This window comes from Fundulus heteroclitus, unplaced genomic scaffold (assembly GCF_011125445.2).
Source record: "Fundulus heteroclitus isolate FHET01 unplaced genomic scaffold, MU-UCD_Fhet_4.1 scaffold_131, whole genome shotgun sequence".
Lineage (NCBI taxonomy): Eukaryota > Metazoa > Chordata > Actinopteri > Cyprinodontiformes > Fundulidae > Fundulus > Fundulus heteroclitus.
Window position 1 is genome coordinate 19,604 of NW_023396543.1, and position 27,290 is coordinate 46,893.

At 37.9% G+C, this 27,290-nt stretch overlaps 1 protein-coding gene across 1 annotated transcript in view; it reads right to left on the bottom strand.

Annotated features, from left to right (window-relative positions):
* The window catches only part of LOC118558589 (CUB and sushi domain-containing protein 3-like), a gene marked incomplete at its 3' end in the record, with an annotated part of 433,060 nt that overhangs the window by 15,968 nt on the left and 389,802 nt on the right, over positions 1-27,290 (bottom strand). The window contains exons 8-10 of the mRNA XM_036129041.1: positions 24,894-24,981; positions 23,444-23,568; positions 6,251-6,372 (exon numbers count right to left, since the gene is read on the bottom strand). Coding sequence (XP_035984934.1) covers positions 6,251-6,372; positions 23,444-23,568; positions 24,894-24,981 — 335 coding nt within the window. The remainder of the gene's footprint in view (positions 1-6,250; positions 6,373-23,443; positions 23,569-24,893; positions 24,982-27,290) is intronic.

Below are 27,290 nucleotides of genomic sequence, written 5' to 3' on the forward strand. Positions count from 1 at the left end.
CAGACAATGAAAGGAATGGGTTGAAAAAAGAAACTTACATTCAGGACTGCTAAATTATATGTGGGTTTAAAATGAGTGGGATTTGATTTCTGCCTAAAATGCTCAGCTTAAAATAATAAAGACAAGGCAATGTCTTCCTGCCAATGTATTTTCAGAGACATGTTGATCAGAGGTCACACATGCTGAATTTCTTTGGTTTTAATATTGTTTTTTTCAGAGCATTTATTGTAGATTTCTCAAGGGATTGGTGGGAAACAGCTGAATAATGTATATACACCTATATGGACATTTTGAACCTCTAATGAAGCTCCTCCTCCAATATTAGCGAAATCTGGAGCTGTACCAATTTAGCAAAATAATTTCTGGAAACTGCTAAAGGAAACATTTTACTAATCAAAATTGTAAATTACTTTAATAAGTCTAGTATCTTGTGGTTTTTGAACTGGGGATGTCTTCATATTTTTTTTTTTTTTTTCACAAAACTGTGAAATAGCTTCATATTTTTAGTGCCAAACTTGAGCATCATCAACTGAATCAACCACCCTTGGTGCACGGCCATATTTCCTTTCAGAGTTTGCACTGTGCACAACACGGGGGTGTCATATCCTCATTGACTGGATTTGCAAGTAAGCAATAAAAATCTTGGCTGGGGTCCAACTGAAAGAAATGCCTCTTCTCCTTTTTCCTTTTGTAGCAATGGTGCCGCTCCGTTATAAAAGGAAGCCCAAGGCAGCTGGTCATATAGCCTTTATCAAAAACCACAACTGCAAACATCAGAATAATTCTGAACTGGCCAGTTAATACAGCAATGCAAAATGCTTCATCCAAGTACGGCCTTTTGCTAACACCCTAAACTTCCTATACATCATAAATAACTGAGTGGCTAAAAGTTCTCCCATTGATGGCAGAGGAGAAGAAAACTTCTAAGGAAAAATTAGAAACGAAACCAAGGTGGAAACTAATGGAATGTAATAGCACTGGAGATTATGAGAAGTAACAAGAACAGAAAGAAACAAAAGAAAAAGAGCACAGAAGAACAGAAAGGAGAAGAGAATTGGAGTAACGGCCACCCTGTCCTACTATCCCCAAGGTTAAACGAGAACAGGAGAGAATGAATTGGCTCTAAAGGCTCATTCTGCCAAAACTAAATGAAGCAATAACATCAGAGAGCTATAGAACTCCATTAACACTTAACCTGAGAAGGAAGGAGCCGAGGGATAGATCGACGGAGGAAGAGAGGAAAAGAAGAAATAAGGCTCGCAAAGACATATAGAAGCAGAAATGGTGTGCTACAACACCTTGCCTCTTTTTTATCTTCAGGGTATGAGGACACTCTGAGACACGTGTAAAGGGGTGCGGTGGACAGAGAGATACGAGTAAAACAGTGAAAAACAGATTTCACCCTCTACTCGCGCCCTCCTTCCTCTCTGCATTCCGTCTTTCTCCATAGTAATTTAATGGTTTCAGCCTGAGCTCTTTAATGAAGAATCTGGGTAATTCTAAGGACAGAGCCTCTGGGAGTGAAGAAAGAGGAGTGTTATGCATGTTGAAAACGAGAGAAAAGGAGCATTAGACAGTAAAATAAAATAGAAAAAAGGAGAGTGAGAGTGAGACGAAATGGGAAGGGATGCACTCTTGCCATTTAGAAAAAAATAAAAGTGCAGTTACTTTCAAAGGCGGGATCAATTGAGAGTTTTCCCGTGGTTTGAGTCTGCTATGCCACTTGCCCAAAACTCCCCCCTCCCCTCAACAGTCTCAGACTTTTACCTGGTTGGCTTTCACTTCTCCAAAGCATGAAGTGACCCCCCTCCAGTCTGCTAAGCTGCTCCTCGTTCTTTCATTATTGTTCTAATTGAGAACAGCTTTTTAATGCAGGTATGCCAGATAGTCCCCGCTTCCATTCTGTTTTGGCAGGGGTTCTTTTGCCATTTACCTGTTGTTTAACTGCCAGTTTCCCCACTGTGTGTTTGTCCCTGCCACCTGCCCAACATAAGCCTCGCTTTTAAAAACTAAATTACTTTTTACACCAGGAGATGCACGCCTCTGTCTCCAACTTCCTGTTGTGCCGCAATACAAGCCGTGACTGAATCTTAAGATGTGAGCTAACGTGTTGTTACAGTATAAACACTAAAACCATCTCAGTCCCAAATGTAGGAAAAGGCATAAGTATTATTTTTTATTGCTACAAATGACAGTCAGGAGATTTGTATTTTTAAACACTACAAATAAATAGTTTGAATGATCAACACTGCTTTTGTTACCTGAATGGACACTTTTCTTATGTCACTGGACAAAAGTAAGGGCAAGATTAAGTATGTTTTTAGGAAAATATAGTAGTAATGACTTTTACAGTCTAAATCCAAGTTGTTCACAGGTATTTTTTAATCTGCCATATGATGATGCTTTTAGGTGTAAAAGAAGCAAGTCCACTTCAAGTCTTATTGTTTATGGTAAAGTCCAAGTTAAGTCTGTAGTATTTTTCCTTTGTTTAAGTGCCAGATTGAGACTCGTTTCTATAATTGCACATTCCAACAAAATCTGTCTTCTGCATTCAACCCACCCCTTAGGTAGCAGTGGGCAGCTATCACAGCGCCCGGGGAGCAATCCGGGGCTAAGCGTCTTGCTCAGGGACCCACAGTGGCAGTGGCAAGTGGTACTTGCAACCTTCTCAGGGCGCAAGTGCACTGCTTTAACCACTAGCCCACCACTCCCTCAGAGAGGCAAGTGTAAATCAGTTTCACATGTCTCTCCAAGTCAAACCTCAAACCATAAACGGTGCCCATCTAAGTCCCAATTCATAATGGGCAAGTCCAAGTCAGTGAGGTGTTTTAGTCCATGTCAGCTCTCAGTTCTTACAGGAGCAGGTATAGGTCAAGTCTAAAGGGGAAAGTGCAAACAAAGGTCACTCAACCTAAATCCAAGCCAAGTCTCAAGTCCAAGTATTTTCGTTATCCATCATCATTTAGAGATGATTATTCATGCTTTTATTTCATCTCGTCTTGACTTTTGTAACATCCTTTTTATATGTTTGAATAAGAAAGATCTTGGCCATCTGCAGTTAGTTCAGAATGCTGCTGCATGACTTTTAACCAACACAAGAAAAAGACGGCACATTTCCTCCAGTTTTTTTTCTCTTTACATTGGCTACCGGTACATTTTAGAGCTCATTTTAAAAAATTGTTCATTACTTTTAGAGCCCTAAGTGGCCAAGCTCCAGCTTATATTACCAATCTTTTACAACCATGTTCCCTTTCTCGTAGCTTGAGATCCTCCAGCCAAAGGCTGTTAATGGTTCCACATGCTAATTATAGGACCAGAGGGGATCAGTCTTTTAAAACTGTGGCCCCCAGACTGTGGAATGCGTCGCCGTTATCTTTACACTGTCTTGACTCTATTCATTCTTTCAAGAAGCAGTTGAAGACCCACTTGTTCCAACTGACTTTTATCTGGTTTTTAACTAGTTTTCTGCTGTTTTATCTTTTTATTTTGTGTCGTTTTATGGTTGCTTTTATTGTGAAGCACTTTGTGGTTTGTAACTTGCGAAAGGTGCTATATAAATAATGTTTACTTACTTACTGTGAGCCTGTTATTCTTACAAAGGTTTTGGGAACCTTGGTAGTGAACATGACATCATAGGCACTCTAAAATGAAGAGGTTTTAAATAAATGTCAAAATAAACCACAAATATGGGCTGTACTGGGATCTACAGAATCATATTAGTCAAAACCCTATACCCGATTTAAAGAGGACATAACATGCAAAACACTTGAATACCTTTTGTTGTATCCATGGGGCCTCTTGGAATACAAAAAAGTTTGATGTAGTATATATATATATATATATATATATATATATATATATATATATATATACATACAGATGTGATCTCACTGGCAAAAGAGGTTTGTAAAAATAAATAATTACAGTGGTCCTAGTTACTTTGGTGGTGTGATACAAAAACGAGTATAGAAAAACAAAGAAAGAAAACGACTAAAAGCATTCCTGCTCTCTAAAAGAACCTAATACCAAACACTTTGGTTTACTCCATGATTGGTGTGATTTTTTTTCCCCATCTAATTAGCGAAAGCTTTTTATCAGTTGTGCGTAGTTTGTGTTTCAGATATAATCCACTATATGCTCTGTGGGTATTGGGTTGTAAATGGCTGCCTTCAAATATCACGCTGTTCAGATGTATAGACCCCTCAAACCTTATGCTTTAAAGAAATGCCATCGAAGACGAGCTTTACCCTATGTAGAGTTCAGCACGGCACATGTCAAGCTGCGTGCATGACGTGTGATAAAAGCCACGCGTTGGACTTAGTGGTGTGGATGACATGGGGATGATGTAGTATGTCACATAACAGTGTTTGATAAGGTTGTGCAGGTAAAGGAGGATATAATATGCTGATGCAGCTGAAGATTAACTGGTCTTCATTTCAGGTCATCGTGTCCATTACCATTTAAAATACATACCTTCATTTAAGCATATATGTACAGTCAGCGCACACACACACACACGCGCGCGCACACTTGCATACACAGCACAAAGGGTGCAGAGGGCATTAGTAACGTAGCCTTCAGCAGTCACATACACACTGTAGCCTTCAAGAGAGAATGTATTGCTGTAGGCCATAAACCAGAGGCCTTGGGCAGTGACAGAGAGCGCTGTGTGTGGGAGTTTGGGAGGGAAGGAAGGAGAAGAGAAGAGGAGCTTTTTGGTCAAAAGCAAAGTCCCCAAAATGTGAATGCTTGTTTTTTTGTTGTTGTGAGGGTGGAAGAAAGCAGTTCTGGTTATGCTCGCACATATACAGCATTGTTTTTGGAGTGTTTGTGCGGATGTGTAAGTACAGCTCCATCATGCTGATGCAGGTGTTGCCCTTGACGACAGTGCAGTCACTAAAGAGAGCCAGAGTCGAACAAGGATGTGCCTCAGAATACCAATCAGATATCTCCTGAGAGAGAAAAGGACCAATAGCAGATAGCTATCGAGCTTCCAACCCATCCCTGCTCCTTTGTGGGGATTAACTGATCTCGCTGAGTTAGAAACCGATATGTTTCTTACATTTTTCTGCTCAATAGCCCTAAATAGCTCTTGAAAAAATACTGAAAACTTAACTTTGTAAAAGCTCTTAAATTTAATTTTATGCACACCACTTTTAGCTAGTTTTTAAAGACAACTTGAGCTTTGCTGCATAGCCCACTTAGCTTCAAGTACCATGCTTAACACTGAACCCACCTGTCACAGAATTGTATGCATGTTCCAGTCTCGATCAGTCATTGGTCCTCATGCTAGTTTAATATTCCACTAGCATCACTCCCACCTTTCTTATCCAGGAGGCACCAAGGCCTCATTTTGGTGACTGATTTTATCTTTAACCCACAGCTTGCATAAATGATTGTAGTGCCAACTTCAAAAACGTTCCAGATATGCACTCAAATAAATATTGCTCAAATAACAGATCACGTATTGGTTTGCTTTAAAAATGAGCAGAACTGGCAAACGTCTGAGTCATGAGACATTTAAGATGTAAGTGTTAACTTCAGGAGCTGGGCCTCGCATCTACCACACCTATAAAAACATGGCAACCTACTTACAGCTAACTCTCCCATAAATAACATTATGTCTTGCACTGCTGGCCCCTTACTCTCTTTTCCTCATCTATTCATCTTCTTCTGAACATTACTAATCTCCTGTCTTCAGCCATCTATCCTAACCCCTTTTTTACCAATCTTTTCAATCCCACCCATTCCCATTTTCCTTCATCCTGCGTCAGCTCCCTCATATCAATCTCTTTGAGCTCTTTGAATTCCACTCTTCCCCATGGTCCTCATTTTGACAATTTTCATCCCACCCATCCTCTGGTCATTTTTCATCTACCTCATCCTCCTAAGTCCTTTTTGCAACCATTTTCATCTCAATCATTTTCCTTACTCTACTGTGTGATTCTTATCTTTCTGATTTTTCCTCCCTTCTGTGTTTAATAAGGAGAACCAATTCTATTTTACTGGTTTGTATTATTGTGTCTGGTTTAGAAGTCAGAGTTGAATGGTTTAGCAAACAAAAAACATCTAACGATGGAAACAAATGAAAAGGGCAAGCCCAAGTCCAAAGGCAAACTTTGAAGGACCCTCAGAAAGTCCCTTTTAAAGATTAGATGAAGACCAGTCTTCCATGGAAACAAATGATTCAATAGTTGAGCTAAATTATGCTGGATATATTAAAGCAAAGCAAATAATGATTTTATTTTACCTTATTTGGATTTGATGCTGTGATTATCCACACACACTGCGCATTGCTCTCATATTGAATCGGGAAGTTGGGAGATGTAAAGGTTCCTGATGGTCCCTGAAGATTGCTGCCACAAGTTTTGGCTGTAAAAGGAAAGAATAGAAAAAGAACATAATGACACACGCTATTGGTGGGACCTGTAAATTTAGCTGAGACATTTGCAAAAAATGATACCATGATACAATGCACTCGCAATTACCTTTCTAATTAAACCATTTAGGTGACACTTAGCCTGCGTCTCTCACAGGACCCCCCCCACCCCCCAAACAACAAAAGAAAAACAAAGGGAAAAAAAATAAACAGAAACCCAATTGACGTCAAAGAAGAAATGCAGTGACAAACAATTAAAAATGACATCAGTGTGGCTGAGAGCTGGAAGGAATGAGCGCATGAGTTCAGGAAGAGAAAAGAAAAGAGGAGAAGATAAGACAGAAGAGGAAGAGAAAGAGGAACAGAAGGTCATATAGATGTTATTGATACTGTCAGCAGCATCTCCCTGGATAACATTACTTAATTGGAAGCTACTGGGTGTGAAATACCACAGGATTAGCTGGAGTTGAGCTATTGACTGATAAAGCCATTCACCAGATATTTATTCTAAACATTCACTTAAAGTCAACAATTTCAGAGCAGGGTTATAATTTTAGATCAGGTGTTATATCTGTGTTGACTTACAGTGCTGCATGCCTGAACACGAGGTAGATGTCTGAAGCCAAATAAAACACCTGAGTGATGAACAATGTAAAACAAAAGAAACAGTCCCTGTTTGTCGGTCAGGTTGATTCTATTTGAAATGTCGGGCTCTATGTCGGAAGACCCTACATGCCCTCAAACAGCGACACTTAGTGTTACATTCAGTGGAGTGTTTAAAACGGCACATGCTAGGTGTTCGATAAACCAACTAAGCCTTCATTAGGCTTTGTTCCCTGACTGGATGTGACAGAGAAGCTGCTTGTCTGTCCTTGGGTCGTCCTGTTAGACTCGGGAGGTAATTTTCTGGTTGGTTTGAAGCAGAGTTTGCTCCTTAATGAGTTTGTTCAGCAGCAGGCCATAAGAATACATACAGTCACCCAAACACACACACACACACACACAGACAGAGAGACGAACAACATTAACTGCTGTACATTCCTTTAGAAACATTCAGTACATACTGCATATGCACCGAGCAGTCGAGGAGAAAATATCCTCGAGTAATAAGCCTAATAGGCTTACTGTGTTTGGAAAAAAGTTTGTCCTCTTTTAGAGTTCATAGGTTTTAGGTTCATAAGTTTGACTTTTTGTTCCCCTCAAATATTTTAGATCATCAAACAAATGTTCATATTAGACAAATAAACCTGAGTAAATCCAAAATGCTGTTTTCGCATTATGATTTCATCTATTAAAGAAAGTAAGCTATCCAAACTGACATGGGCCTATTCCAGAAAACAATAGACCCCCAAATACTTAGCAATTTGCCATACCACCCTTGGGGGCAACAACTATCATCATGCAGCAATTAGGGTTCTTTATACAGAAATGCTGTCCCACTGTTCTTTGTAGAAATTTGAACAGCCTGTTTAAGATCACGCAGCAACATCTCGATCAGATTTAAGTCCAGATTTTGACTAGGCCACTCCAAAACCTTCATTTGTTTTAGCCATTCCGACGAGGAATTGTTGACGTGCTAAAGATCATTACCTGAGGTAACTAACTGATGACAATGCATTGTTCTGTTATTCTGTTTTATTTTGCTATATTTTAATCATGTAAAGCACTTTGCATTGTCTTTGTACTGAATTGTGCTATATAAATAAATTTGCCTTGCCTTGCCTTGCCTTGCCTTGTATTCTCTGGCAGGATTTTCTGACAGAGCAGAATTCACGGTTCCAATCAGAGAAAGTTGTCCAGGTCATAAAGCTGCTTGAATTTCTTTAGCTTGAGTCACAATGTTTTGCTTTTTGAGATATTTAGTATGTTTTATATTGTTATCCTGGTTTTATTTAAATTATGATTCTACGGGTCAGGCAGTAATCATGCATGGGTGTGGCTATTATAAATCATCCAAAATCTAAACCTATGAATGAAATCAAGATTTAACATTTTTATATAGAACCACGTTGGCTTGGATAGCTTTAGCTTGTTTACTTAATAAGTGAAATCATAATTTGAAAACCTCGTTATGCATTTACCTATTGTGTCTTTTTGTGACACTAACATTTTCTTGATAATTTGAAGCATTATAGTCTAACCAAAACCGTAAACTCACAAGACATCTGCAAGGGGGGGGAAATACTTTTATCATGGCTCTGTACATTTCAATTACTTAAAATCTACCAAAATACAGGCTTTCAACCACCCCCTCCCACATGACCACTCTCTAGGTTGCCACTTTGACGTAGTGGTCAGTGAAGGAAAGGATGGGAACGAAAGAGTCATACTGCAGTATGTTTGTGAGCATGTTTTTTCATTGTGTGTGTAATGGAGTGTGTCTGCGAGATGCTGTACCACGGTGTCAGAACAAGAACAAGCCCCCTCGGAGAAAAAAAACTGATATCACTTGTGAGCGTCTCTTAGTTTGATGCTTGAATTCCCTGACTGTGCCCATCTGATTCTTGTTTCTATAATTCTCGGTGCAACTTTGACTGACCTTCCCTTGCGTTCGGCTCATTGCGATTTACACTCTAGGAGATACCGTGGTGATAAATTGTGCATGCGCATGCTTGAGTTGCATGAGGTAAATGATTTATCTGTGCGCCTCCAGAAACTTTGTGTGCCTTTGTAAGTATGCGTGTGGTTTGACAGCTCAATCAGCGTGTCCTGAACAAATGGCCGACCCATCACCGTGCCAACAACAAAATGGGCACTATGTTGCTGCAGCGATATTGCAGAGAGAGTTATCACCAGAATTACCAGAGAGGATAACATCCTATAATTTATATTAAAACAACATAAATTTAGTCAGCACCTGAATACCATTAGATTTTTCTATTTAGAACTTTCAGCCCGGGTATGCAACCACTAAATAAAGTTTATCCGTCTACTCTGTTCAAGTCCACTTTAACTTGCTTTCATGTTAGAATAGGATATATAAATGCTTTCAATACAAGAAAAGGCATCTGCCTTTCAACCCTAAGCCTTAGTCCAGACATATTGAGTACACAACACATTGATGTCACATGTATAACACAACCATTATTAACCACAAGATCCGTATGCTCCCTCAGATTTATCTGACCCTTTTCACTCTTGCTCTTGCCTCTTCATTATAGTAACATCTGGTTTATGTAATGTCACTGTTGTTCAATATTTTCTTCAATTATTGTTTACTGTCTTTACCGTCCAATGTCATATATACTGCTGGAGATTTTTTTTTTTTTTTGCACTCTTAGAAGCAGCATTATATTCCCTCTTATCTGTTACCTTTGATAGTGTCATTTGCTGTTTATTGGGTAACATTAGGTATTGGGTAAATTCTGTGGCTAGTTTGATTGGGATTGTTGGTTGTTACACGGCCCTGAAATTTGTGTAATTCTGGGGAGAGTGTAACAATGATCTTTTTATATTTGGTTCTCTGTTATTTTTTTGTTATTTGTCGCTTATTTTTATTTATTTTTTTAAACTACAAAAAATTCCTGACACGGAACCATTGTTTTGTAGTTTTGCTATTTTGCACATTGCATTTTTTCCTGCTCTTAAATTTGGGTTGGTTTCTATTAAGCTCCGCTATTATTTCCTGTCTTATTTGGGTTCCATATGAGTTTCTTTTCAATGAACAGGATAAGCTTTAAAAATATTTGTCAGAAAAAAACAGAACTGGCTCGCAACAATGCCGGTGGCGTGTCATTAATACACCCAACACAGAGGTAAACCTAAATGGTTACATCATATAGGAAATTTCCTTGTTTTTTTTCACATTTTCCCCAATTACTAATTACTATCTTTACTGTCCAATGTCATTGATAAGGCTGTCAGTTTTTCTTCACACTTCTCCAGACGGACATCTTTGTCGAAACATATATTTTTGATTGTTTGTAATCTCTGCAAGCTTATGCTGATGAAATGACAAAATATCAAGTAAATTTTACTACCACAGATGGACTTTATAGTTTATTCTTCTATGGCTGATATATGTATCCAAGATGGCTGAATGCTATAACTAAATCTAAAGGTGGTCCAACCAATTATTACTGTCCAGGATGCTCGAACCATGTTATTGTAGTTTCTCTCACTTTTGACATTTTCCTTCACAGATCGGTTACTTTTTTGAGCTGAAAAGTTCCAGATATAACCCCTGTCCCCAAAACCTTTATATTTTATATTATATTTTAAAATGAGTGTGAAAAGGGTTTAGTTTCAAGAAGAAAAGTACTTTTAACTAAAATAATATATTGCCACTAAATTAGAAAACTAAATTCTGTACAAATGTTCAGAGATCTGAAAATTTACACAGAGTAAAATGCAGTTGTGCAGTTTTCACTACTAGAGGCTGGTGGGCTAAATACCATTGCAAGCCAATTATATTCTTGTGAAAAGAATATGTCATGCCTTTAAGGTTTACGCTTGAAGCAAATCATTAGTTCTAGACCAGTTGGACCAATTAGTTTAGACCAGTCAGAGTTAAATAGCAGGAACTGGTGGCTTTTAAGTTGGATCACAATCAAAATGGTGATTCTTAGAAAGTATTGGGTAATTTCTTCTAAAATGATCAGTTTTACAAGATCTAAAAATATAGTTAGACATTCAAAGTAAAGCCAAGAGTTTCTCAATAGAGAAACAAGTATGTTACCAGTCTTCCAGGAGGCTTTCCTCCAATCACCTGTTCTATATTTTTATAAAATGCTTTTAGCCTTTTTTTTCCCCAGTCAAAACCTTGCCCAAGAGTCTGTCTGAGTTAATTAAAAATAGGCTTCAAACAGGACTTGTAAGGGACTGGAAGTGCAGCTAGTTGGCTGAAACCAGTTGACAGGAAAACAGTGGTTTCATATAGGAGCCAAATTAGGATTTCCTGCCTCTTTATGCGGACATTGCTACTCATTAAAAAGGGACAGTAGTAGTACTTAACAAGCGGCTTTTGCCCACTGTGTCAAATACACCAATGCCAAAGGATATTTCCATCTGTGTGTATTATAGAGACACTACCAGCTTAGATAAAACAAAAGTGCCATTTGCCTGGAGAAGGAAAATAGAAAGGCTTAACTTTGATTTCTTCTTTTTTCTTTCCCTCTCTTCATTATCAGTAACTGGCACACTGTTATTATGGGTTTGAAGCCAAAGGAGCAACATGATCTTCAAAGAGTTGATGTATTCCAGATCAAATTAAAAAGTTTTCATGAGATCTATCTTTTACTGAAAGCACATTGGTGAGATTAAATGGATGCTTTTGATACAAAGGCAATGGACAAGAGCCATTTGTTTATACAAATAAGTCAAATCCCGCATTTCTTTTCATTTAGACCATAAGGAAAACCCCTAGGTCTTTCCTTCTTCACCTCACGTTGAGTCACACCATCTAGTGTACCCACATAAAGAGTCTGGAAGTGAACCAAAATGAAATGAGGTTTCAGGCAAGGATGTGCCAAAGCCTTCTGTAATGTAGCTCCAATGCCCTTGCTCATTTTTCTCCTAAGTTTTGTTTCATAGCTTCACAGCATCAGTAACGTGCCCTATAAAGACTAAAAGCACAACTCCGGGAAGGTTTTTAATTTTTAATAGCACCCAGCCTGTGTGGTTCATCTCACGATTCCCTCTTCTAGTCTAAACTGCCTTACATTTAAAGGCATATACTGTGACTTTGCTGCCTCCTCAGCAGGATGGCCTTTGTGGTTATTGAATCGTCTCTGCAGTGGAGGCTCAGCTTCAATCATTCATACAGCGAGAGCTACCGAAGCATACCAAGAACGGTTAACCCATACCTGCTGCAGATTATCTCCCTGACCCTGCATTCCAGTAAGACAGACTAAAGATGGCTGCAGGGGTGGTAAATCAAAGATGAAATAAATTGAATCATCCGGGTGAGTTGTCAAAATACTCACAGTGCAGAGGAAGACTTGGCTATAATACCACGGAAACCTATCAAGTTGAAAAAGATTAATCTTTCATGCAGTGTAGTTTTTTTGAACCATGAAGTTCTATCATTAAATAAATATAATTCTAATTTAAGCCTAATAGTGTGTTGATCCCCCATTTTGCTGCCTAAACATATAACTAGATCACAGAAGTTGTACTGTGGTATTGGCACAAATGTGTTAGCAGAGGATTTTTTTGAAGTCCACTTAGTTGGAAGGTTAGATTTTAATCATATTGTACGTGTTTGCCCTGTATTTGTCACAAACGTTAGACTGTATTGATTTCTGTGGAATTTGGAGGCCAGGTTAACACCTTAAAGTCAATGGTGTGCTTGTCAAACAATTCCTAAACCATTTTTTATTGTTAGTTTTGTGGCAGCATATCTCCTACTGACAGAGGTTACAATGATCTTAAAAATGTGTTAGGTGGATGGTACAAGTCAAAGTGACATCCACATGGATGGCTTCCCAGCAGAACATTTCCCAGACCATCCCACTTCCTACACCTCTTGCCTTCTGGCTATAGTGCATCCTGCTGCCATGTGTTCTCAGGCATTCATGTGATGCAAAAGAAAATGTGACATTGAAGACCAGGCTACCTTCTTCTATTTCTCCATCTTACATTTAACGCATGGCCAATCTGACTAGTTGGTACCCATATAAGTCCATATACAACAAATTGTCTGTTTGGATATCTCTGGCCAGCCTTCATTCCCTGTGTGTGTCAATGAGCCCTGGCCTTCCATGACTGTCACCAGTTCCATCATTTCATCACTTTAGATAGATGCTGACACATCAAGACTGGAAACAACTCACAATAGGGAACACAATTTTAACATACTGAACACTGCCCCCCCATCTATCAACTAGTTTGCAAATTTATTTATTTGGCTAGTCCTCCTGTGTTATGTGACATACTATGCTTCTACTCTAGGTTAAATTACTGGATTCACTTTAGGGATGGTTCTATACTTTAGCTCTTTCATATGTTGAATTGGAATTATTAGTTTGTTTTTTTGTTTGTTTTTTTTTTCCATTTACACTTTACACTTTCACTCTGGGCTCTAAGTTAAAGCTCCCCAGTAGCTGTTCCAAATTCAGTTAGTCAGTCTGACATGTTCCCATTGCTATGATGACAACTCCAATATGTGTTCCCTATTCTCTTCCACTCCTTGCCAGATTCTCATGTTGTGCACCCTGTGCCTTACTAGTTAGCTCCCAGTTGTTCCTACTTAGTCGCTAATCAGTTTTGCTAAGTCTGTTCTTTGGTCATTAAGTCCAACTTCACCATGATAATGCCCATCTCCTCGTTGGATTTTGGTCCTCCGCAACCTACATAGATGAATGCTTCCTGTTTTTTCGACTTTATTTGCAATAACCAATAGAAAAACATCAATACAATATATAAAGTAGAAGAGGTTAAAATATAAATTAATTAATACATATAAATATAAATATTAATTGCATTAATCATGTGCGTGTATGAGTTAGAATCAGTCTGTTAGGGGATCTTTTTCTAGGTCGTCTGAAAGGAAGGATTATAAAAGATTTATGGTTTCACTTAATTAGCTCAATAAACAAAATTAATTTTCCCACTGGCTTCACAGAACCACTTTAGTTGAAATTCCTGACCATATTAGAGATGTTACACAAAACTGATTATTTCCAATTAATAATAATATTTTGGATCATAATATGCTGTTGTTTAGCTACAACGACTGGATAGTAAACGTTTTTGAAAAAAAAAAGGGCAATATCTAGATAGAAACACTGAAAGACATTCAAAAGCCCGAATAACTAACTTCTAACTAACTACCTAACCAATAACCCTTTTTGTAGGTTTTTCCTGTTAAAGTTCAATCTTAGATCGTAATAGCCATATTCCAGGGGTTAGCTAAAACTTTGTGCAGGATGGTCAGTCTGGCTCCTTTAACAAACTGCCTACAGTAGCAGATAGATTGACCAATGGACACAAAGAATGATTGATGACATCATTAAGGTGACACACCAGCATTCCAGCGGCACCGGTACTGGTTGGAGCTTTAATGGGCGCACACATATACACACCCACACACAGACACATGCAGAGTCACTTACCAAAGTTATTGTAAAGTAGCTAAACTCTTCACTTTTCCCCTTTGTCTTCGTCTCTGTACTCAGAAATCAACATGTTCGTGTGTGTGTGTGTGTGTGTGTAAAAGTAGCTGACATATAGACCTTGGTTGAGTCAGTAGATTCAGCACATCAACTGAACTCCCCTGGAGTTCACACACACAGACACAGACAGAGAGAAAGAGTTGGCTCAGTGGCCTTACCATCTGTCCATTAATCAAGGTGCCACATGGAGCCCCTCTCTCAGTCTCTGTCTCTGCCTCCGCTCGCTTTCATGAGGTCTTACAGGAGTGGGAAAAGGGAATATTGCAATTTCATTGCTGCTTTTGTTATGTGTTTTGTTATGTGTTTCTTACAGCTTCTATTTTGCCATATTGTATCTAATAAAGCAATTACCACTCTGAGCCAGCTCTCTTTTTTTTTTTACAAGTTTCTATTTCTTTCTCTTCCTTCTCGGATATTAACAACTCCCTTTTCCAAAGAAATTCATTTTATTTTCTCATCAGTGTTTCAAAAGGCATACTTTGCTATATGGGACAGTTTTCATAGGAGTGTCCCTTTAATAAGCTTGAGGTTTTCTTACAAATTGCCTCTCTGTCAATGATATTCATGAATTTCCTCTTTCGTTGTTGGTTCATTCAAAGTAAAGGTCAAACCCGAGTAGTGAGCAGCGAGAAACCTCATTTCAATTGTATCTAACGCTGTGAAATGCACATATGTACATTGGAAAACATGTTTTCTCACTTAGGAATACATATATGTTAACTTTATTACTAGCTGAATTCAATGGAGATCTTAATTAAGTCCAGTAATGTGACAAACTTAGAAGAGGAGCCATCAAAGCAACCAGGTCATTTTATTTTGGATCTATCAATTTCATAAAATAAATTTGGCTTAAAATGAACACAATGGTGCCAAAATAGATGGAGTATAGCAAGTCAGCTTGAGTTTTTGCAAAGTGAGAAGAATATATTACTTTGGCTTGGACTTTTAATCAACATTTTGACCTTCTAAATTGTTCTAATAAAACGGTTTTCATTCTAATAAAGTCAATAAATTTGTTTGGTCCACATTTGTTTGGAGAATCTTGTGTAATACAAACTGGAAAAACAGAAGAAAATACAAACATTTCCAGCTGTTATAAAGCACTACACTTTTATTGGCAATCTCAATAAAGATGTGTCGAAATCATTAAAATAAATTAGAATTTTATGGCAGAAGCACAATTTCAGACTGATTTTGTCAAAGTAAGAGCAATAATCAAAACATTTTGAATTGTTAAAAACACTGCTGCAAAACTACTACAGAAAAGTATAGTATCTTGGAGTCACTAAGTCGTCATAACAACAATTAGATGCTACGTACCTAATGCTATCTATCTAACGGCTCTTCAGGAAGCTTTTCCGGAAAAGCATTTTTTTTTCTTCTATCAAAAATGTGAACATTTGATATCTACTCAACTCTATTGTGGATTTAACTGGAACCATGTGATTCGGACGGATGGGTCTACTATTGAGGTTTGCACTAGCAAACAATCCAGGCTGATCTCATTTAAAAAAAAAGGTTACTATACATGTGCCTTACTCCTCTGTTATATGACTGACAACGTGTGACTCTGTGGGTGCGTTTACTTTTCAAAAGATCTGTAGGGATTGTGAAAAGCGCAAGAGGTTAAGAGGTTCTCTCCATCTGTGCTAAAACATAGGGTATAAGTATTGAAGACATGGTGCAGCCCTATTGACAAAAGTAGTGTTTTGTAATTTTATAGTTTTAAACTACACTGCACTTTATTTCATGTGATCACTTGTATTTCTTATTGCGTTTTTTTTAATCAAACACAGCTAAAAAAAATACAAATAAAATAAATAAATCTGTGTGTGTCTATAATGATGCAATAAAAGAACATTATTTTATTTTATTTTTTCTTCACAGCTCGTCAATAAGGGTGCAAGTAGTTGTTAGGTTCCCTGATAAATATATTGTCCAAAGTTTTATCCTATGAAAAAGAACATATCTCTAACTACTAAACTATTTAACAATACAATTTAATTGCATGCTGCTGGATTTTACTGCAGACTGCCACCAGGAGGCCTATTAAAATACTAGCACCTCTTCTAAAGCAGCAAGAATGAAGGGTTCACACGTGTGCTTCCATTAAGTTTCAAATGACCCAGTGTGAGGTAGGAAAAATCTCCACATTACTTTGTTGCAGTGTAAACTGGGACATACATCAACTTCTGCATGGTTTCCTCCTTGAGAGATTAGAATTAGCTATCTTGTTGAATAAAGTTGCAAAGCAGCTGAGTATTTGAAGACATTAATGCTGTTTCTCTTACTTCTTAGTCTATTAGTTTCAGGAGAACTCTTTTCCCATGCCTTCCAGGCATCTTTACTTTTGGAATTTCAATATTGGATCTTTGCGTCTGAGGGGAATAGGTTTAAAACGAAGAGTGGATTTCATAACACACTCCCTGCATTTTACATAAAGCAAGCCACCCTCTCCAAAAAAACACCTTATTTCAAGCTTAACACTGTATATCGGCTGTACATATATCTGAAATTTCTACAGCAACATAGTATTGTGGGATTCCATTTTCAGCTTCCTCTTCTGAATGATCCTTTTACATAGCCTAAATAAAGCCCCAGCATTATTTTCAAAAAGATGAGATACCCAGCATAACATGCATCATGTCCTTCAAGCAGCCTTGGTGTGGTTTCTCTGGGATTCACAGGATTTTTGAAGACAGATCTCTTTTAGTTTCACCAAAGTGCAACCATACATAACAATGACATACCGCAGCTCCAGCAAGAGAAGAATCACAGGTAAAATGTCACCTATTTTAGCAATACTACTGTCTAAACTAGCACAAGCAGTGATGTAAATCTTTGGCGATATGTTTCTTAGCTTTCTAGGAGTCTCCCTTATGACAACTGATAGGATTGACCGGTAATACAACTAGAGAATATAAAAGTCTAGCCAAGAATACCAATGTGATCACTTGAAACTGCATAGATCATCCTCTGTTTGAATCAGAAAATCAAAAAATCTTGAACATAAATAACAGTGGGCCTTTGGTTTAGTTTCCCAGAGTCGGGAAGTGATTTTATAATGCAGTTCTCTGAAAAAAAAATGGCTTATTGATTCTATCAGTAAAACAGGAACAAACTGCCATATGTGGATAATAATGCACTGTCTAAACAGCATTTTCTGTAAATCATTCACAGTTTTCATAGAATGTATTGCTTTCTTGACAAAAACATATGTTTAAAGATAATCTTAAATGGATTTTGGGCAACAGAAAAATATATAGTGTGCACTATGGCTACAAAAATGATCGATACAGGAAATATCAGTGCACTGTGTTGAACTATGCAGTCAAATTGAATGAACATATTTCTCATTATGACTATTAAACACCAGTAATCCTGTATTTAGAGAGAAAAAGCTACCTGAACGTTACGTAAAGGAAGTACAACTTTACAGTAAACAGCCAATGGTGACTAGAGCTGTTGTTTTACAGAGTTGATCAGGTGATATTTTCATTTACAGGATTTTTTTTATTTTTTATTTGTCCCAAGTCAGTAAAAAGCATCCAATGATAACTGAAAATCATCTACACATTTAATAAATAACAGCTGTCTCCAAACAATCCTTCTGCATGTGTCACAATGACAATGAGCTTAACCTGAAAAGGGTTTTTAATTTCTGTATTTTATTATCTCATCCCAAATTTCCCTATTGAGGGACATTAAATGAATTCCTATCTTATCTTAAACATCACATGTGTAGCATTAGTCCAAATCTTCTTGATGTGCATCTAAATTATCACATTATAGTATAATGTGACAGTTTGAATTTGGCTATACTGCTGACACAAGTATTTGAAGAGGATGTATGAGTTCTTCATTGATGCAGCTTTAAAAGAGGGTCTAATATTTAAACTGATCTCATGATGGCACGCTTCAGTAAAATCCAACAGCCATCACCCTTTGAAAACGTTTGGCTGTGTTCCTGGGCGCCTTGTTCTTGATTTTTGTCTTTCATTACGGTTTTACACATTTCTTGAGTTTTGTTCTAAAAAAAAAACCTGAATATAACTATGGCATATAAAAAAAGTTTTAGAACTCATGAAACATTTCATCTATTCATCTAATTTATCAATAACACTCGTGTTTGCATAAATTGATGCAATACATTTACAGTGTGTATAAAATGTTTATTTTATCTATAGCTATTCTTCTGTTGTCTCTTGTCTGTTATTTTTGCCGTCTAGTGGTAGTATTTGCTCCCAGATACTTTCTAGTGCACTGAACCTGGTAAGTTTGAGGTTATAATATATAGCAATGCTACTATATATATATATATATATACACAGAAAAATTTTTGAATTAATTCAAAATTCAGAGTGACAAATTAGTATTATTTTTTTCCAGACTGTACATTTTAGGAGACAACTTTATCACTCATTGCAACATAAGGAGCACTGGGCTTTTGTGCATAAGCAGACTGGGTCTACTCCTACCCCCATTTTATATCTACCCTTTGCAATCTCATCCCTTGTAAATTAAATACTTGTATCCATTATATACATTAACAAAAAATGTGGTACCATGTATTTATTTCTTTTGGTACTTTAATATTTTAGATTTATTGTGAATATAAAAAATAACAAAAATAATCAAACCTCATGCTTTATTTAATTTAATTGTCCTTTAATTTCAGTAGATCCTATGTTCCACTCTATTTCAGTGGTTCCAGACTCTGTTTGGGGCAGTTAACACTCATCACAGATTATAAATTATAACCACTTATCAAAGTCAAATACGTCTGAGCAGTGGCGTCTCTGGCATAAGTTAAGTGGGGCACAAAAACTCAACACCTATTAGCAGCAACTCATTTATTTTTGTGATGCATACTACCTGACTTATATTTTATTCCAACAGTTTTTTACTTGCTTTTATTCTGTTTTTATTTTCCAGTGTTTTAATCATGTAATGTACTTTGCACTGTCCTTCTGCTGAAATGTGCTATACAAATAAATTTGCCTTGCCTAGACGCACACAATCCGGCAGAATGTAAATGCAACGTGTGCAATTGAAGTATTTTGATTGGATGATCTGAGCTTGGGACTGAAGGATTTCTACTGAGAACGTGTTGGGCATGCGCACTGCAATTTCAGATGTCCGTTATTTAAACAAATGTTGGTGAGCTGGCTCTAATATCAAGGCACCCCAAGAGGATTTAGCCTACTGAGCTTTTCAGTATTCTCGCAGACTTAGATATAAAGACACAAATGTTTATAACAGAATTTAATTGGTAAGGGTCTTTTTTCAATATTGCTCTATAAAGAATGATCATGTCCCACTGATTATTGTTAACATAGAGCTCCACAGCGACATCTGGTGGGGCCAGGCCACTCTCTTTTTTTCTTTGAATCTTTGGACGTCAAAGGGGCTAAAACTTCTCCAAGGGGGATCTGAACTGATGCAGTGGGAGATATCCCAGCACCCAGTAGTAGAAGATATGGGAGCAAAACTTCCAAAACTGTTGATATTGGGCACTCTCATACCAACAAACGTACTGCAATCCTACAGGTCCTTACCAGCTATTTGTTACTTTATGTTGGAGCTTTGTAACCTAACCCAGAGAGAGCACTTTCCTGAATACCAAGGTGACCACCCGCAGGCATGCCTGCATCAGAAAAACTTAAAGAAGTCCCCCAAAAGGGGGTTGGAACATCCACTATAAGTGCCCTTTGAGACCAAATTTTCAATTTAAACTTTTGTAGCCTGTTGCATTTTCTGCTTACTTGGTTGGGCAAAGATGCCTAGAAAGCCGTTTTTTGTTGGGAATGTGGGTAATTGAGTTTTATTTTGAAAGGAGTATTCACCAAAAGAAAAAAACTAAAAGTATGATCTGAAGCTAGTGGGTCAGAGACATTGTCATGATTATTTTCAACTTAGGCTATCCGCTGACTAGTGGGTCTGTTTTCCACTACGCTTGACATAGTTTTTGTTAACAATGCTTTTCTTCTGCTGACAAAAAATAAAAAAATAAAAAAATCCAGCATTTTTTAGGCCCCTTCCCGCTTCTTTGAAGATTGATTCATCAGTGGACACAGGTAAAAGACTAAACTGGCTTTGTCTCAGTAGCTTTATTTAACAAATCATCAAAGGGTAAAATGAGTCCTTAACAGCCATTAAAAGTAATGAAGAGCCAATCTAAATTATTGCTACAGTAACATGGCTAACAATGAGTTAGATAATAAGCTTGCCTGGAAGGATTCAACAGAAGCAATATTAGGAAAGACATACTCAATTCCTATTGGATGGGTTATATTCTTCCTGCTTACAAGAATCGGTGGGGTACTTTAAGGAGGTCCCTGTGTGTCTAGTTCACAAAGAAAAATCCCTGGATGCCATGCAAGGACAGTGTTTAGCAGGATTCCTTTCACCTGAAGGCGAGAGTGCACAACCTGCACCGAGGAAGGATCCAACCTGCTCAGCTGGCTTTGGGCCACATACTAAATCCCTTTACAGGATCAGAGGTGATTCAGAGTTTTAGCTGTCTCACGTTTTGTCACAATCACAAATTCCCATGCAATCCATTGGATTGCTACGTATGTGATAGACCAAAACAAAGTACTGCATAATTCTGAATTGGAATGCAATCATGCATGGTTTTTGAATGATTTAAAAATCTCCAAAAACGAAGGGTTATTTTAGAAAACAATATCAAAGTACTGATTAATCCATCCAATTAATATGGAAACAATTTGGCTCAGCTACACTCCTAAAAATCCATGGCCAACAAATCTAATCTGACAGGCTGGACAAAGATAACATTAACCAGAGAAGCTCTCAGAGACCAGTGGTGGCTCTGAAGGAACTGCAGATATTCAAAACTCGTTTGGGACAAACTGTTGGCAGAACAACTATCAGGCATCCACTCCAAAAATCTGGCCTTCGTAAATGCCAAGAAGAAAACAATTGTTGAAAGAAACTGCAAAAATGTCTTGTTCGCAGTTTGCCACGGGTCAGATGAAATAAAATGTTGACTATTTGCAGCGATATGTGAAAGTTAACGAAATCCGCACAAAACCCAAAATACAAACGCGCCAGAGTGAAACATGGTGGTGGCAGAATCATGCTGCGGGGATGGGGGATGGTATAAGAACAGGGAAGCTTTACAAAACTAATGGGCAGATAAATGGAGTTAAAACAGGGTAATGCTGGAAGAAAAACTGCCAGACTCATGTGGGACAGGGACATTAAACACACAGTAATGAGCACCATGGAAGCATGTTACTGACTTAGATTGCCTCCACCTAAATCTAATTGAGGACATGTGGCAGCACATGCTGTCCACAAACACACTGCCTCTTATCTAATGGGCTTCAGCTCTTTCTTAAGGAAAAGTGTCAGTGTCTAGCTTTGCAAAGGTATTAAAAAGATACATACAATATGTTGTATTTTTGAAGTTATCTGCTTTTTATAGTATGTTTAATCCTTCACTTCCACTTTACCCATTTTTAAACACGGTGTACAAAATGCTGCCATGTCATGGACTAGAAAGGATAAGTGAAAACGTTAAAAGCCAACGTCAAATGAAAAATATTTAAACATTTGCAGTAAGCCTGAAGAATGGAAAGAATATTTGACTAGAGTACATAAAACCCTGGCTTCTTGGAATAAAAGTATAATGAATGTATGGGTGGACAAAAACTTTTGCGAAGCACTGTATGGAAAACTGTCCCACTAGTGGCCTTTCTCCTTGCAATACACATGTACACACGCGCACACATAAGCAGACCCCTGTGAATATGTGTTAAGTTAAAGAACGTGTCCCAGCACGGTCTCAAGCCAAGTGAAGGAAGAAATGACAAATGACTTTGGCATTTAGCATGACAGACACCCTCTTTCTCCGCCTCCCTCGCTAACTCTCTCTCTCTCTCTGTTTGTGTGTGCGTGCATGCATGCGTGCGTGTGTGTGTTGTAAATCTGGGTCCACCTATCGTTTGGTAAATAAACTTTGAAATATGTCGACTCTTGAAAATGCACTTTGAGTATGAGATGATTACACACACACGCATCACCTTAGGAAAAAAAAAAAAAAAAAAGATTTATATTGGAAATTGCTGTTTGATTTTTGTGCTTCATTAATGCGGTACCGCGCGCGAGCTATTTTTAGAAACACAACGTCACGATGACGTCACATCACGTGGTACGCAGTAGGGCATGCTTGCATAGTCCGCCGCTGTGTCGCTGTAAAAGAGACGTGCGTTACCCTAGGTTTTACTCGGTAAACGACTGCTTTTTCCAAATCTAAGACCATGGTTTTTAAACATTGTTGCTATGGAACGTGCAACAGCGACTCGAGTTACGCTGATCGGCCGCATATGAAGGATGTTTTCTTCAAGACTGCCAAGGAGAAATGTGTACGCTTGGAACACCGGGGCGGTCGGCCTACATAACAGTTCAACCCGGAAAAAGTAACCAAATTCAAGTACATATGTAGCAAGCATTTTGTCGGAGGAAAGGGCACAACCGAAGAACATCCTGACCCAATTCCAGCGACATCAAGTCAAGGTAAGAGTATTTTGGTGGCCGACATGTTAATAAAGTAGCGCCTGCTACCATGATAGCATATAGGCTATCATGGTAGCAGTTACCAGTCATCGAACTGAGTGGATGTTTACAGCTTAGTTTGAACCATGTTTGCATATTTTTTGGTCCTGACTAATAACCATCGCACCCTCAATGATGAAAGCATACAACTGTAGCATTTCTGTGAAGGCCGACATCATAAACATTCAATTATATACCGTTTTAAAAATTCAGTATGCAGCAACTTAACAGAAAATGAGAGATGTTTCTCCTGTCCTAAGCTCTAACATTACAGAGTGAAGTTTTATTTCAATACAATAGACATACTTGCTTGACTCTTGCATATATATAGAGTCAGAGTTGGATTGTGAAATACAGTAAGTTGTACCTTTGCACACTGGTCTGTGGTCGCTCCAGGCGGCGAAGACTTCAGCCACTCTCTGGCAGCTGATGGTTTTACTGCCCTGAAGCACGTAGTCCTCCCCACAACTGAACTGCACCACGCTGCCAATGCTGGACCAATACACACAAAGACATATTTAACATACAAAGAACAACTTATAATATGAAATATACATACAGTCTTCATTTTACAAACTTACTAATATGTGTCTGTACTATCCCACTCCTATGAAGTTATTCTAAAGGTGCATAGCCATTTTATTAAAAAAAAATTTAATTTATACATCAGTAGCTCACTCTGATTACATACAAAGATTTTATGAAAGATTATCACGTCCTGCTGACGTATCCGTTATTGTTTTGTCATTTTACGTTTTGTTTTTACTCAGTTTTTTAGGAAATAAAGCCTTCTGTGTTTAGTTTTACTAATGGAGGAAGTACAACACTGCATGTGCAGCATGGGATAAAACAAGGACGCAGCTAACAGTTATTAGCACTTCCCAGTAAAACAATGCAGAATGGTCCAAGATCCAGTGAAAAAAAAGCAAAAAAGTTTATGTCTTCAAGAGGGAAAAGACTAGAATGTCGCTGGGTATACAGTATGACTGTTGCTGTACACTGAAGTGAACGCTAAACCTGCCGAGGCTCAGATGTGACGGCAGAGTTGACTGACATGAGTAAATGTTTTGATATTAGCTCTTAAAGTTGCTGTTAGATTGTTCAATTTAATCAACAAAATTAATTGGGCGCTCTGGTCTAAAACAGACCAGACCAATCACAGCACGGGAGGTAGGACTTTACGAAGTGTCACTCTAAGTGATTAACCATAATGCAGCAGCACTTTTCTGTAACGATAACAGTCAAGCTACATATGTAGCCATTTGTTGCTTGGTGCCTTGGAAAATCAAGAAAGTATATGTGAGAACACTGTGAATCCTCCATTTTTTTTTTTTTTTAGAAAAAAGCGGCAAAAATCGTTCACTGGAGAGTTTGCTCGATTACATGCCATGTTTTGCAGACTACAAATTCCAAAAACAGAGCACGTTGCTAGGAGTTTTTTGCATCTGAAGTTATCTGATTGGTTCTAACCCGTTGATGCTGACACTGTTAGTCCCGCCTTTGAAATCGGACTCTACCAGCTCCTTTCCAGACTAATGTATACAGCGTAAGTCAGTCTGGCTGGACAGGCTAAGCACTGGGTCACAGTAAAAAAAACTAGCAGGGATAGCAAAAACAGATTTTAAGCAAAACTACTATATATAAGAATTGTTTCTGCCTCAATACCTGCCTCAATACCTGCTTTTTAAAAGGTAGGGATTTTTTTATTATTTTTTAAGGTACTGCAATAAATTATCTATTTATTTTATAGCTCTTTAATGTTTTTGTCTGGGGTGCCAACACCTGGCAAAGGTGCTATATAGAAATGCAAATTGTACCTGAAGTCATTGCCGTGGCGTTTTCCATTCTCTGGCTCTCCTGGGTCAGGGCAGGAGTTAGACGCCTGTCTCACACCACCTTCATTTACTAAAAAGAAAGAAAAACATGCACACAACCGGGACAAATGGTTTAGAATGAGATAGATAGGACAGTAACAAAGCAGAACTGTGTCCACAAGCTCCTTCACGTTGATTCTTTATTTTTCTACAGGAGAAGCTGGGGGATCAGTTCCTATGCTAGTATTGGTCTAAAAAAAGAATTAAGTGTTTATTTCCATGAAAGCCAACAATAGCCATATCCAATTGTTATGAATAAATATTTGCAAGAAACCAACAGCACTGCACTGCCTCAGTGCTCCCTGGCAATATTCTAAAACCATCTGTTTTTGTCATTTAATTGCATTCAGCACTGGTCTTGCTGGGTGGATTTCCAGCTATTTGCTTTTAGTTTTGGAAACCTGCCTGCCTCATCACTTATTCACTTTGGAAGCAGCAGGAAACAGATTAGAATAGGAGATAGATGGAGGATAGGATGGTAAGGTAGGCAGACAGTGGCGTTACAGCAGTCCAAACACACTCTTGATAATCCCAGAAACACAAGCCCTTATCTTGACGATAAGAATGTCCTGTACACATCCAAGATGTAGAAAAGCAATGAAAAGCAGGGCGGTGCAGATACTGTGACAGGGCAAGAAATAATCATTTTAACATAGATCATGTTTGATTATGAGTTTGATTATCAAGAAATTGGATATCATTTTTAATGTTTACTTTTCAGGTTTTCATTGGTCACATAATTCTTTATATGAGTTTAGGCGTATTCCTTTATGTGCAGTTACACATAAAATGTTTAACCTTCAACTGGATTTTATCTGTATCATAAAGTAGTATAAGCTAATTTAAATTTAAATAGCTCAACAAAACTATAGTTTTTTTCCCCAAATTAAACTCAAATTATACATTTTATAACAACCATTTTCATGTTATCAACCTTCAGGAAATATCTTGTCTAGCAGGACCCCAACTATAGTTGGTATAGTTCTTTAGAAGTATTAGCCCTCCTATTATTGGCAAAGGCCTCCAGTTCTATATTCTCATTAAGTTCAACTCAGGTGACTTGGATGTAGTGCCGTCTGGGACTTCTTAAACCAATTCTTGGTGGAATTTAAGAAATGCTTTGGATCATTATCCTGTTCGAAGGTTGACTGTTGCTCAACCTTCAGCTTTTTCACAGACAGAACAATTTCTACTGTTTCTGTTTCCAGTGCCAGAGGAAAGCAGCATCAGAGCATCAGGGGAGAACGTAAGCATCACTGAGCCACAGCCCTCTTTACTGAGGACATAGTGTTCTTTTTAGCACATGCTTCATTCTTCTTCCACAAGACTTAGCCCTAAAAGTTCCAGTTTCTATTCTATTTTTTGACAGAATTTCAAAACCTCTTTTGCCTATTGTTATAGTTATGAGCAAACCTGAGTGGACTTTTCTTCTGTTTTCGGGTCAGTAGTGGTTTAAGTATTAAAGTCCAGGTATGGGGCCCACCAGTGTTTAGTATCTGCCTTGTTGTAGAAACTGAAACCCACCAGCTGCTGCCAGCAAGGTTTAGTGCAGATCTGTTGCTGTAGGTCGAGGGTCTTGAACCACCTGCCTCCGCAGGAATCATTGGTAAAGCCATTGATGACTTGTTCTGTCTGCCATGTCCAGATGGCATTGTCACTTGACCTTTTACTTTAAACTTGTTAACACCTCCTCCTGCTGTAACTGTACGTTTAACGCCTTTGTTTGTGGAAGCTTTTCCTTGTTTGTGCAAGGAAAAGATGGATATTTATTGCATTATAGAAAATGTATTTAACATTTACAACAATAGTAAACATTTAATAACCAGTTTTACTTAAAGGAGTTATGACTTTGTGGAACATTAACAAGTCTTTTAGTCCTACTGGAATATTTTCAAAATTGAGTGTGAGTAGTGGACTACGATCAGGAGCTAGACTCCCCTGATTGTAACTTTAGGATCACAAAACCTGAGTACCGGTATTTGAATGAATGTTGGGGGCCCTGCAGTAACTGTTTAAAAACACTCAAAAACATACCCAGGCGACTCTGGTGTTTTCTACATGTAGTTTTAAGTCAGTCATCCTTCCTTAATGACCGTTAAAACATTGGCAGAACGATCCTGGAAGTCAAAACTGTTTTGTTTGAGCTATGTGGCAAACAAAACACATCATGGTGTCATTTGATATTCAAATGAATGGGATGTTATTAAATTGAGATGCAGCATGTAATTGCTGTTGGATGATATTCAGTTCACTTCTAGAAAATCTGGTGATTACGTCTTTCCTCAAAATGATTAAACTTCACATGGAGCAACATGATTAAATTTGTATTATCTGGATACC